This window comes from Nymphalis io, chromosome 9 (genome assembly GCF_905147045.1).
Source record: "Nymphalis io chromosome 9, ilAglIoxx1.1, whole genome shotgun sequence".
Classification (NCBI taxonomy): Eukaryota; Metazoa; Arthropoda; class Insecta; order Lepidoptera; family Nymphalidae; genus Nymphalis; species Nymphalis io.
Window position 1 is genome coordinate 6,951,668 of NC_065896.1, and position 14,618 is coordinate 6,966,285.

Genomic DNA, 14,618 nt, shown 5'->3' on the forward strand with positions numbered 1-14,618 from the left:
TATGTATATATTTAAATGTACGGACTGTTCTCTATTTGTAGTGTTTTTAGTGAAATCATTATGTATTAGACAAGTATTCGCCCACGGTTTCGCTCTCATGTTAACCTAAATTTATCAAAATCGGTTTAGTGGTTTATCCTTGATAGCGTAACAGACATTATTTTAGTATTAATAATGGATAACGCGAGATTATTATCTTTTGTTAATCCTTATCTGTTCAGAGATGCTAGCGCGACTCGCTTTGATTCGTAATTTTGGTTTTTTTATCTAGAATGTACGGATTATAGACAATTTAGTTACACGTAGTAATAGTATCTATAGAATAATTCAGACGTTATGCGTCTGATTACAACAACATTTATTCGATATTGGTATTCGTAGCATTCGGAACAAAAACCAGGAAGAGGAAACGATTAAATAACGATTAAGATGGATCGTCTCCGGTTCAAACATATACGCACGCAATTTAAGATGACAGAATGATCAAATAACAACAGTGATGTATCGCATCAAAAGCGCTATTCGTACAGCGATAGGTGCTTAAATACAGCGCTGACTGCGCATTTAGAGTAGATTCACAAGACGTTGACAGTACGAGTATATATTTCATGCACGAACTATTAATGAAATGGATTTCAAGGTTTAACGTCTTAAGCTTTTATGCATTCAAATAGAAGAACATACCCTTCTTGCCATGCAATATTAACCTTTAAAAGAATAAATATATGAAAAAGCTTAGTCGTTTGTTATTTTATAAAATACTGCTATAACGTACATAAAACGTGTAAATTGTAATATATTAACTATAGGTACCAATCGGCATGATTTTTTCTGACATCTTCAACATCGTATCGTCATAATTCAACTAATTTATACAAAACTTTAATGAATTATATACCTAAACTACACCATCCATAGGTGAAAATCGTATGAAAATCCGTTTGGTGGTTTTAGGTATTAAGCGTTCAGACCGAGACACTAACAGTCGCGGCGGGAATACTTTGTTTTATAATATGTAGTGATGGATATGCAAATAAATGAAATGAATAGGATAATTATTTTTTTTTTTTTTTATAGAATAGGAAGGAGGACGAGCATATGGGCCACCTGATGGTAAGTGGTCACCAAACGCCCTTAGACATTGGCATTGTAAGAAATGTCAACCATCGCTTATAGCCAATGCGCCACCAACCTTGAGAACTAAGATTTTATGTCCCTTGTGCCTGTAATTACACTGGCTCACTCACCCTTCAAACCGGAACACAACAATATCAAGTATTACTGTTTTGCGGTAGAATATCTGATGAGTGGGTGGTACCTACCCAGACGAGCTTGCACAAAGCCCTACCACCAGTAAATATTGTAATAAATAAAATATTGGAATAAAACAATTGATTACACACATTGATGAAATGCGGTCACAAGATAGCGATTACGTTCGCATAGACTCATGGCATATTAAACAATTGATCGATAAAAATAATTATTGATATTACCTACATTAATAATTTAGTGTGTCTCTATAGACTTATATATACATATATATATAATATTAATGTAGGTAATTTCAATAATTATTTTTATCGATAATAATATATATTTCTTTCTTGTAACTTAATAAGTACCTATGTACTTAAGTTTTTCATTTTGAACTAGTTTTACTATTAAATACTCGTTATTCACATGTTAATCTCATTTTATTCGAGTGGAACTTACAAGGCACTCCTGAGCCCTCGAAGGTATAATTAGCGTGTAGTGAAAACTTGCCACTCTCCGCCACTCGCTAGTATGAAATGTCATACTCTCATGGGAGTAAAAACGTTGTACAGATGTTCGTTTTCACTTTACGACAAGTATAAAGAAGTAAAAAACAACTATATCTCTTTCTTGTAACTTGTAATTCTTTTATGAAGTTCGTCAAACACGAATACCGTGTGTTCGTTTATTTGTTAACAAATTGTGATACAAAAATATTAATTATATATAAAATATAATAATAACTAATTACCTATTGATTTTCTCGCCAGTGTTTCTAAAATACATTCTGAATAGATGTTAAAGCATTTATTTCGGAATATCTTATTGCGAAATAATCTAATGATTTCAACTACCAGCAAATACTTTTTGAGCGAACTTTTATCTAGAGAGGTTTTCGATCGCATAACGTTAGAGAACAATGAGGAGGATAAATATATAGTTTTTCCTGATCCACAAACGATATATTAACAATGATTATGGTTTTATTGGTTTCGTGGTTGATGGAGCGTAACTGTCTGTCCGGATGAACACGAACAGGGGACTTAGTTGAGAAATTGCCCTCTTTTAGCCAAACAAGTATTGTTCGCATTCAACGTTTCTGCGTACTATTAGTATAATGTTTTTAGATTGGAAAGATAAAATAACGATGATAAGAAAGTAAATTTATAAATTCACTGTGATAAATATAATCAAAAATATAAAGACCATGTTATAATTATGTTTTTATTATTTGACACATCACATATTATATTATAAATAGTGTGGAAGGTGAAACAAAATTTTTTTATATCATAGGTAGGCGGACGAGCATATGGGCCACCTGATGGGAAGTGGTCAACAACGCCATTGGCATTGTAAGAAATGTTAATCATCGCTTACTTCGCCAATGCGCCACCAACCTTGGACATTAAGATGTTATGTCCTTTGTGCCTGTAATTACACTCGCTCACTCACATTTCAAACCGGAACACAACAATACCAAGTACTGCTGTTTTGCGGTAGAATATCAGATGTTCTGTTGAAGAATCTGGTGGTACCTATCCAGACGAGCTTGCACAAAGCCCTTGTCCCATGGTCCATTACCATTCCGTAACAGCCTGTGAATGTCCCACTGCTGGGCTAAAGGCCTCCTCTCCTCTTTTTGAGGAGAAGGTTTGGAGCTTATTCCACCACGCTGCTCCAATGCGGGTTGGTAGAATTCACATGTGGCAGAACTTCAGTGAAATTAGACACATGCAGGTTTCCTCACGATGTTTTCCTTCACCGTAAAGCACGAGATGAATTATAATCACAAATTAAGCACATAAAAATTCAGTGGTGCTTGCCCGGGTTTGAACCCACGATCATCGGTTAAGATTCACGCGTTCTTACCACTGGGCCATCTCGGCTTCATCGTCCATCATGGACGATAAATATAATAGAAATAGTGGACATATGACGAAACACACCAATACATGAAATAAAGGCAAGCGGATGATGATGATGAACTACTTTTATATTTTTATGTGACGGCACGTGACGCGATAGAACATTTGTAATCACGTTTATGTAATAATACTTTGACATTATACGCTACGTGCTAGAAACTTTAAGTGAATGTATATATTTTTTAATTTAATTTGGAAAAAAATAGTCTATGTAATATGCAATGAAGATATATTTCCATACCAACATAATATTCTTTTAATGGGATTAATTACTAGATACGATTATCTCAAAGAATCGCGGTAGGTCGCGGTACAACCTATTTAAGACTATATTTAAAAAGAAAAGAGTTGAAAAGAAATTGTCAGTCAAATTTCTGATATATCAATAATATCCACGTTCAAATATTATATAAAAATAAGACAAAGACTAAGATTTGTAAGTTCATGGGGTTTGCAAGTTACTTGAGTTTTATATCGAAACAAAAACGTACGGATGCACTGGCTATTAAAAACGCTTATTAACTCTGGAACGTAAAAAAATAAAAATTTATTTTATGCGATTCATTATGATAATCTATGAACACATTCCAAAACCAAAGTAATTCATAACCGAGTATGAATTACATAAACCGTATTAAACATTATTAACGAAAGAGGTAATTAAATTTTCAGTGTCAGGGAGGGTTATAACGACGCGTGCGCAAGTGTGGTAATAAACTCATAAATCAGATAATTAACCCTCCAGTCCTTATTAACATCGTAAATTTTACGGTCTACCGCATAACATATGTGATGTAGGCGTAGTATGCACATAACGTAACCAGACTTAAGCAGTGAGCTAGTATCGTCTAAGTCGGGATGTGCCTTAAGCCAGATACTTTGGAACAATATCCAGGCTTTAAATTGTTTCGGATTTGCATAATGTTCCTAATATTGAATCATATTGAATTAAGTTAGCGGAGAGATAAATTTCATATTATTGAATCTTACGATTAATATTCGATTCTGTTATAATTTATCGCAATTATTTTTAATTTCTGTAAATGTTGCTGTATTTATTATTTTACTTAAGAATTATATAAGGAATGTATAAATACAAGCATGAAATATAAAACAATCAAAAAACTAGTCCGGTACTCATTTAAACATTGATTTCTTTATTTCTATCATAATTGATTTGAGATTCGAAAGAATAACGCACAGCTTTGTTTAAATAATTACCTCCTAAGCAAAATTTATAAATAAAGTAATGTATAAATAAATAAACATAGATACCACTTGGACATTCTGTATCGGGAGTTAAGAAACACATGCATAAAAAATAAACCAGACCTGGTGGTGTTAACAGCCGATATTGTTAGTACAGAAATTATTTTCAGCGCTATTACGACGTTGTACGTCGTTAGTACGTCGGAGTTTGCAATAGCTCTTTGTGAAGACATTTAACACAATTAAATTAGATTAGACTGAAAACAAAAACTTAAAAATATTTCGACAATTCTAAAAGTACACTAATTTGTAATCCTTAAAAGTCTATTTGAAAAGCATGATACTTTCAAACCTCTTTCGGCTTCAATGTTCTCTTTTTGAAATGATAATGATAAATGCGTTACACCCTCTATGTGAATTTTTATTAGTGAATGGAGTGCGCTTAAGGATCGCGTGGCCAAAACTATTATGAGAATTAAAAAAATGACTCATCCTATTTTCACTTCCAATTCGAATAATGCCATATGGTGCCATATGACCACTAGGCTATGCTTGCCTCTAAAAAATATTTTATACAGTTTATTATACACACATTAGCTTGCTATACAATATTTAAGCAATTTTAAATTAAGAATGATTAACTATTTTGAAAATAAATTAAGGGATTATATGTATGTGTACCTATAAAGCTTTTAACATCGGAAAATGAAAAGATGACATTGTATGGACTCTCATTTATCAAATTGTCCCAAGACAAACAGCTACAACGTCAAAGCGCTTTTTCAGACAGAACTTATCAAATGAAAATTCTTGTTTCACTTTTAAAATTAAAGACTCATTCGTTAAAATTATATGTAGTATTTTTTATATAGTATTTATTCATTTATTTTAACTTGTAATCAACAACATTACAGAAATGGTTGTACAGTTATTACTAATCACTAAAGTAATGTAAGTAAGTAAATTGTAATCCTATGTGATACATAGGATTACAATTTTATAATACGAAGCTTGAGAAAAAAATAAAAGTAAAGACATAGTATGAGTATTAATATTGACAGTAAAAAAACATTCTTTTAGTTATATTAGTATTTATTTATGACATGCATCGTGAGAAAATAACTGAATCATATATAAAATATATTTCAAACGAATGATATACGAATGTTTAGAAGTAATCCATTTATTTTGATGTGACAGGAATGATCAATTGAGTATTTCTGTATGATCCATAAATGTCATTCACAGAGACTAATAGAACTCATACGTGACACAAACAAAAGGTTTTTGTATTAGTAATCTTCCTAAGCAATTAACATTATGAGGGTTCTCGTATTAAAGGGGTCAAATGATATAGGTCGATAAACCCCGGTGCATTCAGCCATATCTCCGGCCAATCACTATACGCTGTTAAATCTCTTGAATATAGCTACAATTGTAGTCATTCGTGTCTGTTGCTCGTTCATTAATGCATTTTTGAATAATACAACAGACGAAATGAAAGAACTCTTTCTTCTACCCCTTTTTGATTGCGTTACTTTTTAAATTAAGAACCTTTATACGTTAATAAAAAGAAAAAATGCAAGAATAGTAAAATCATGTCATAAAATCGGTCAAAAAGGCTTTGTATTTTAATTGGCTGAAAACTTTTTCGAGTACGAAATTTGAACTTGACTCTTGAACGAACATAAAAAAGTGAGTTTCAATTCATTCTCATGGTCTGTCTGTTTTACTTTTTTCTTGAAATATTCTCAAAACCGCAGATTTTCTAGTGCTTTATTTATCTTCAGAATTCATTTCGTGCTCATTAAAAGAAAATATTGATAAGAAAACATGACTTGTCCGATGAAATTCTATCATTATTATCTACCAACACTCATTGAACAGCGTGATGGAAGGCTCTAAACCTTCTCCTTAGGAGAAGAGAAAGCCTTAGCCCAGCTCTGGGAAATATTTATATTTATATATTTTTCTTATTCGCAGATTTAACTGATAAGACGGGCGGGCAAGTTGATTAAAATTGTAGTTATATAAAACTTAAATATTTTTACGTAATTATTACCGATACTATTACGTAGAATGAAATGGCTTCGCTTAACGCGCACTTATCACAACAAACACACATAATATATGATGTGCTTTTTACATAATCTAACGTAGCAATGTTAACAATGGTTCATCCTTATTTTCTGTATTTCTCGCGTTTTGTGTTTTCAGTTATTTATAGTTACGGAGTTATATTTTAAATGCTGCACATTTTTATTTAATAATAAGATATTCGGCATAAGGTATTAAAATGATTAATGAAGTCGTTATTATTTTCTATTTAGTAATAAATTATTCTATTTATACTCATAGTCTATGTTTGGTGTTATAAAAAGTCCGCCAGTTATATTTTTGCATTGACATTCCTATCATACAGTGGACATGATTCAAATGTATGAAATCTGATTAATCGTGACGTACTAGGTTAAATGGGGTTTAGGAGACAAGCCCTATATCATGCATGAACGTCGGGTGCATGCGTAATGCGATCTATTGTTTAAGCTCGTTATCACTGACTTTGAAGACCCATATAGTTACCTAAATTAAATTAACATTTAGAATATAAATAAAGTTACAACACTAAATATTTTAAAAGGTTAAAAAATAGCAAAATTACACATATTGGAAGCGAATGCTTTACGGTTACTTATAAACGTTGTTTAGCGGGTGATTAGTGAAACAATGCTGTGTTTTCTTCTTTCGAAAATCAAATCTGACGGGCGTGAGTTGGCATGGTTGGTAGATACTTACCTTTCACGCCGAAGGTTGTGGGTTCGATTCCCACCCAGGACAGACATTTGTGTGTATGAACATGTCTGTTTGTTCTGAGTCTGGGTGTAATTATCTATATAAGTATGTATTTACAAAAGAGAAGTAGTATATCAGTTTTCTGGTTTCCATAGTACAAGCCCTGCTTAGTAGGGGATCAGGGGCCGTGTGTGTAAAAAAAATAGTAAAAAAAAATCAATACTGGCATAAAGAGCGAAATCAGTATTTAACTAAACAACCGCTACGCAACAGAAACGTTTGTAGGTAAGACCGTTAGTTTTTAATAAATGTTAAGCCTAGTTTACATGAACGAATAAAAAATATCACTAGCTTTATTTGCACTTTTGTTTTCGTTTTTATTTAGTTTGATTAAGAATTTGAAACAATATTTGTTCAAAAATTGTATTTCAAAGAGACGGATTCAAATATAACCTTATAGTTTTTAGTAACTTTAACATAAATTCTTTTTTATTACAGATCAGGAAGAGGTGCAGCATATGCATGTTCAGAAGGGGAGGGCAATGCTCCCAAGTCGTGTTGCGGTCGACCACCACTTAGACTATGCGTCTTGTTCCTTGGTGTTGTTGGCGCCTGTCTTGTGGCTGCTGGTGTCGTGTTGGGAGCACTGAGGCCGCATCCGAGAGCACCACTCACGTTACTGTTACTTATGATAGGTAAACAAACAATTCTATACTTCCTGTTATTAAACTTTTCTTGATTGTCTTGCGATAGATAGCCCATTAATTGAGGAAAGGGTTGGTCTATGGTCTATATAAAATAGAGCGATGATCCACGGGGGTACTGCAGTAACGTTAAGCGCAGGTGAAACTACATGAAGCAGCGAGACCTAGATATACTATTTTATCAATTGGCAAACAGCAATCTCAAGAATTGTTTCAAGGATGTTTTTAAGGGCAAACAGCAATCGTAAGAATTGTTTCAAATATGTTTTAAGGTCATCGTACAAAATCGATGTCTTTAAGTTATGTCGACCGCGAACTATAATCTGCCCATTTACCAATGTAATCAGTTGAGTGTAATGTAATCAATGTTATGTAATCGTATTTTTTGTTGGTAATATGTACCTGCGATTTTATTTATCCTGGTACATTAAAATTGCTAATAGCGCGTACACCATACAAACTCAATCAAACAGAATTAATATAGTTTTAGATATGTCCTACTCATAATTAAAGTTAATTTTTGATATGGAAATAAATAAATAAATGAAATCGTGTAAAATTAGCTATCATTGTAATTGAGTAGTCTAGTTCAACACTGTTTAGCAATTTCTTTTCCCTTAATAATTTTACAAGATGGATATTTAAATTTGATGTCATAAAAACTTAATTAGGTGTATTTTTAAAAATAGAAATGAAATTGTAAAACATATTTTATTGTATAAATAAGGGCATAAATTTTACCTTTAACTTTATCAATTCAGTTTTTTTTGCTTATCAACTCGTTTGATCGCTGAGTTCACTGAACTTTCCGAGCCACAATTTTTACTCTTTTTAGGAACGATCAAATTTAAACTGTCCGTTATACTCTGGGCAAACTACATAAGAGTGGCTATAAATACAGTTGACAGTCGCCCGACAGTTGTCCGTAAGCGTTCACGTTTTAATAAAATTTAGGTTCAAAGCGTCACCGCTAACAAATGGCTGTAATTAACCGTGAAACAATCCGGGGAGGCTCATTGGATATTCGTTCTGCATATGACAATAACAACTCCGGCCAAAACCTCATTACATCATTCACGAAGTCGCCTCCTCCCTTCATCGGACGAAGTTTTCAATTAAACTTCGAATGAGTTTTGGAGCAGAATTAATTGGATTTTCATTAGCGTTGGGGACAAATGATGTTGTTACAGGCAAGCGATCTATTGTTTTGACGCTAGAGCAATTTGTACGCGTCACTCAGTGAACTTCACACGTCAACGTAGAGTCTGTGCCGTAGATTAACGTACTAACCGAATATTCGCTATACTAATTGTAAGGTATTTGTTAAAACAAATAAAATATATACACTTCTAAATAATATATGGTTATTGTTTTTAATTTAATTCAAGCACACATTTATTTAGTAGAAATAAAAAAGAAAAACACGCAAAAAAAATTGTTCTTGTTTTTTTGGATTAGACACCTTATCGGGTGTATAGAACAATTCAAAAAAGTTTCATAACAATTGGATGCAGGAACGCATAGAGTACAAACGTAGCATTCATTTTTATTTATTTTGATAGATAGATGGAAAAAGGTAGACTAAAAAAGATTAGTTTTATCATAATAATTTTTTTAAGCATTAACTGAGACTGATCGAACGCGTTGTTGCAACATTGCTCGGACACGATAAAAGCCTTTTATGAAGGTAATTTTGCTTTTCTCTATGAACTTCAAAAGCACAGGTGCGAGCCATTAGTGCGGGAGATCAAAGCGGAACGTATTGTTCGTGATCACGGACTCGAAAATAATTATCTAAATAGTCGCTTACGTACTTCCATCACCTTTGTGCGTGAAATCTGTTAACAGAATATGTCAATGTGTGTTTGAGTTGCATTATTCTTTTCATTAGGCTTATCAATACATATTTCATACCTACTTTAGTAAAGTTAGTACAGTTTTTTCATTCGTTACTCTTATTGTAATTTTGAAATAGTAATCTTTTTCTGTTTCTTTGGTCTGTAGGAAGCACTTTGCATCGATAAAGTATACTCAAAGCAGTAAAATTTTACATCACAATCACTCTTTAATTTTTTAATGCATCATTAGTGAGCAATTGATCTCGGTCATACACAACGAAGGAAATCATGATGCAATATCCACGACGGACAGTCGTTCCACTGTAACACAAGCTGCAAATACTGGAAAATACTTTTTAATAACTTGAAGGAGTCCAGTCCTTTCTTAAATGGAATATAAAATTTTTTTACTTCGTTTAATTGAATATTTGCGAGTATTTATTTGTAAGTTAAATTTAACTATAGAATATAACAATAGAATAAATAATTGCAGGCATAGGTGTTGTGCTAGTGACAGCTGCTGGCTTAGCATGGCGATTAGGAGCTCGTGACGCTCCCTGCGCTTTGCTGGGGCTCCGGCGGGCATCATGTCGTCGTTTGGTATCCCGCCTTCCACCGAGCTACGCTCGCCCGCACCATCCTTACGCGGCCATGTTGTATCCGGAGTTTCATTACAGGCCTCCACCGCCCACCTACCAAGCATCTATGCAAGAGTATAGACTCAGGTAATTTGAATGTCCTTCAAAATGAAATCAAATACATATAACCCACATGAGTATAGTAATTTTTAATATATAATATTATATTGCAGGTCCAGCTACAGTTAGTTTATATTTTTTCATTTTATATTAAATTGATGTTTATTTTATTCATAGTGTCCATTTCTACATATTGTAAAATATGGCACTATAATGATTGTCAGTTAGTATTTTTAAGACATTTATAAGTCAGACAGTCAAAATAATTCCTATAAAGTAAACATAATATATATTTTTTATTATTTTAAAAACTATAAGTTGTAATCAGTATATTGAATAGAACCATGAAGATGAAGTCAACGTCATTCAATACTTACATAACTTAAATTGAATTCTCAGATCCTTGAAATATTCAAACTGTAACAATCGCTTTGTGACTGTCGAATGTTGCACTAGTTCTGAAGTAGTTAAACGTTTGTTTCCAGGTTACTTCTCCTAGACAGAAGTGCGCAAGCGGTGTCCCCGCCACCTACATACAGATCCAACTCAGCCAGTCTAGTCAGGTACTGCGCTAATCGTTAATCGATACACTCGTTAGCTAATAAATCAAAATGAAAGCTTTTGAATTTAATTATTTTAATTTTATTAATTTGGAACACTAATTCCGTATTAGATCCACAAACAATATCAGTGTGAACTATAAAATATTCGGTTAACCTCTAACCAAGGAAATAATTGCATTGAGATCAACAACATAGCAACAATTTTAGAGTTACTTTGATTATTTTAATATTTTTTTTCATTTGTTTTATTTACTTTTTAATAGAGGATCGACGGGAGCCGCATGGTGTGGCTCCGAATACAGCGGACCGCCATCATACCGCGCTCCTCGCGCGGATCCCCCCGTCACAGTGACAGACGCACTTCCCACTCTCACACCCCTCGACCTCAAATACGCTGACGACACGATAGAAGCCTTACCTAAGCCCACAGAACAGGAAAAAGATCCTGACGAACATCTCGTGACTATCGTCCACACAGAGGCTCAACCCGTCATAGTAACGGTTTCCGGTTCTGCGGCACTAAACGAAACACACATGCAGTCGCAGCCGCCCTCCGAAATCGACATTTTAGCACATTTATAACAAACCAGTGGACTTCTATGAAGCGTAATGATTGAACCAAAGTGATTGGTTTATAGTGATACTTCGAGTGCTATTTGTGAGACGTGATTAATGCCCTTAATACCGTATAGAATTGAAATATATTATGTGTTATAGTTGTGTCTTATACGAACATATGAATGTATTGTACGAAATTGTATGAAATTACATCAAGATTTAACTGAACGAATGAAATATGCAATTCTCTACATGAATGCTATTTCCAATTCGAATCATCTCGAATAGTAAATAAATCAAATGCACTTTGGGGAGATCGAATTTGCTGTTGACTAAAACAAAGCCTTTAAATGATAATTTTGTGTTAGCGACAATATACCATACATTCATTTGTCTGTATTCTGTTTGAATTGAAGTGGATTAAAGTACCTTATGTAGATAAGTTATATAATGTAAATAAAATGCACTGTTGACTAAGTTTTGATTTGCTTGATATTAGGTTAGCAAAATGTGCCGTGTATATACGAATAATATTAGTTGAATAATTAAACCAAAAGCTTCACCGTAATGTACAACATACAAACATGTTAAATATATAGTGCCAATGGTTGTTTAATACGCGTATTTCAATTATAATTTTTACTGTTACTCGCTCTGATATGCAGAGAAACCTTCCTATGTATTTGGGTCGAGAATTAAATTTTTAACTCATTTTTATTATTGATAATATATATCTTTTTTCAGTTTTTATCTAAATTTGTCTTTTTTGGTTACAAGCTATTAATATTTAAATAGATTTTAAGGTAACAGATGTTTCAATCGAATTGTAAATATTATTACGATGAGCACATGACAATCCTTAATTAATTATAATTAGGCTTGTAACGAATTCGAAGCTGGCAACACTGAACTGTCAGCTAGCTACAAGGATTTCATATCTGGAGCTGACATTTTCGGTAAATCGATAAATGCCTAATGATAAATAAATAATTAACTTATAACGATTAAAAATATATTTATTATTCGAATATATTAAACGAAAATGTAGCGTCAATATTGATGAAGCGTAATGTTAATTAGTCGAAAATTCGTTAGAAGTCTACTAATAATAATAAAACGTTAATTATTCCTTATTTAAATCGGCTGCCTGTCACGTATAGTATTATTAGATATAGGTATGCTTACTATCTTTCAACTTATTTCATATAACAAGAAATTCTACGAAAATTTTCATATTTCCTTTTCATTAAAAGAATTCGAATTTTTCAAGTATATTTGTCTTCTTTATTATAACAACAGCAAAATTAATAAAAATATCGATACGTGACGGAACCGATTTATTTGGTTATTTGAATAGATAACAGATAAATTATTATCAGTGCAGATCTAAGATAGATAAGTTGCATGTATGTATAATATCTATTGTTGCTACTAACTATTGTAACAATATATGTAATTATTATGATGTACATAACGTTATTTGTAATATAAGAACAAATAAAGATCTTTAGTGAAATATATTTGAGTTATTTCCGTTGACACATTCCGTCAACAATTTTGAAAACGTGCCTATACATAGTAAAAAGTAAGTGGGTGGTACCTAACTTAGGCGGTTATACTCAAAGCCCTAGAACCAAGTTATTTTAAATATTTTAAGTATTATTTATAAACTACAATACTATTTTAATATATTTATTATGATAATAAAATATTTAGTAATGCTTGCCCGGGTTTGAAGCCGATATCTTCAGCTAAGATTAACATGAAATTTAATAAATTTAAGTTATAACTTTTAAATGAAATTGTAGATGTTGAGAACATGAAACAAAGGCTATGAATAGGTTCATTATTTATCAATATTTTTCAACGACAATGGTATTGGTAATTAATTTTGAATTTCATTCATGTGCAATAAAACAATAGTATTCCAACGGATTTAATGTTGAAATGAAAACAAATGAAGTAGCGAATCCGCACAAATTGGGCCATTCTAAATGTAAATCGAAGCACGCCGGTATTTCAGAACAATGGCTCGCTGTAATTATATTGTAAAACAATTTCGGCTACAGTTTTCTGTTGCGAAATGAAAATCTGTACGGCTTAATAAAATCCGCTGTATAATATGTAATATTATATTTCCACGACGTAAAATATTTATGATTTTTTTTCGCAAAAATATTAAATAATTAATAACCATTATAACAATAGAATATTTAAGCCTTTTTAAATGCGTTAATAAACGAAGAAATATGTAAAAAAATAATAAAAAAAAATAACTTTTTCCATATATGTATGTATTCATAAATAAAAACTGACTTCAAGAATTTATCCGAATGCGCTTCAAATAAAAACTTATCTACCAACCAATGAAATTGTAAACCAAATGCAAAAAATAAAATAAAAATAAACAACTAGTACTAAACAAAAATTAAATTAAATTCAAGTTATTTTAGATAATAATTAAAATAATTATATATACAGAGGAATAGAGAGTATCTAAAATAATTTTAGCATGAAAAATATTCTGGAAATACGTTAAATTTTACAATGATTTTTACTATTGTCATAATCGAAGAAAACCAGCAACAAATGACATTTTATTTGCAGCCGATACACTGAGCCATGAAGGTGGATGTTGATTATTGAATATTATATTGACTGCTCTCAATGTCCTATCACATTATGAAATGTATACAATAATATAATGTTCGCAAGTAAGGTAAAGTAACAGCTTGTAAATGATCCACTGCTAGTCAAAAGGCTTTTCACTTCTTGAGGAGGAGGTTTGGAGCTTAATCCAACACGCTGCTCCAATGTAGTTTGGTGGATACATGTGGAATATTTTCATCCAGCTCATTCAAGTTTCCTCGAAATGTTTTTCTGTACCGCCGAGCACGAGAATGCACGTCTTAAAACATAAAACACTTCTCGAAATTTTAATGTACATATTATACTATTAATACAAGGAACAAACATAAACTTGTTAACCACGCAATTAATCATTCTTTTGTGGAACGCTGGAGAAGTTTCTTTTCGGCAAAGTTAAAAAAAAATTCAATAACCAATTAAG

General features: G+C 32.2%; 1 protein-coding gene across 1 annotated transcript in view; it reads left to right on the forward strand.

Moving 5' to 3' along the window:
• The window catches only part of LOC126770562 (uncharacterized), a 116,743-nt gene extending 103,675 nt beyond the window's left edge, over nt 1-13,068 (forward strand). Inside the window, exons 3-6 of the mRNA XM_050490018.1 lie at nt 7,686-7,882; nt 10,223-10,454; nt 10,913-10,990; nt 11,254-13,068. Coding sequence (XP_050345975.1) covers nt 7,686-7,882; nt 10,223-10,454; nt 10,913-10,990; nt 11,254-11,572 — 826 coding nt within the window. The 3' untranslated portion in view covers nt 11,573-13,068. The remainder of the gene's footprint in view (nt 1-7,685; nt 7,883-10,222; nt 10,455-10,912; nt 10,991-11,253) is intronic.
• The last annotated feature ends 1,550 nt before the right edge of the window (nt 13,069-14,618 follow it).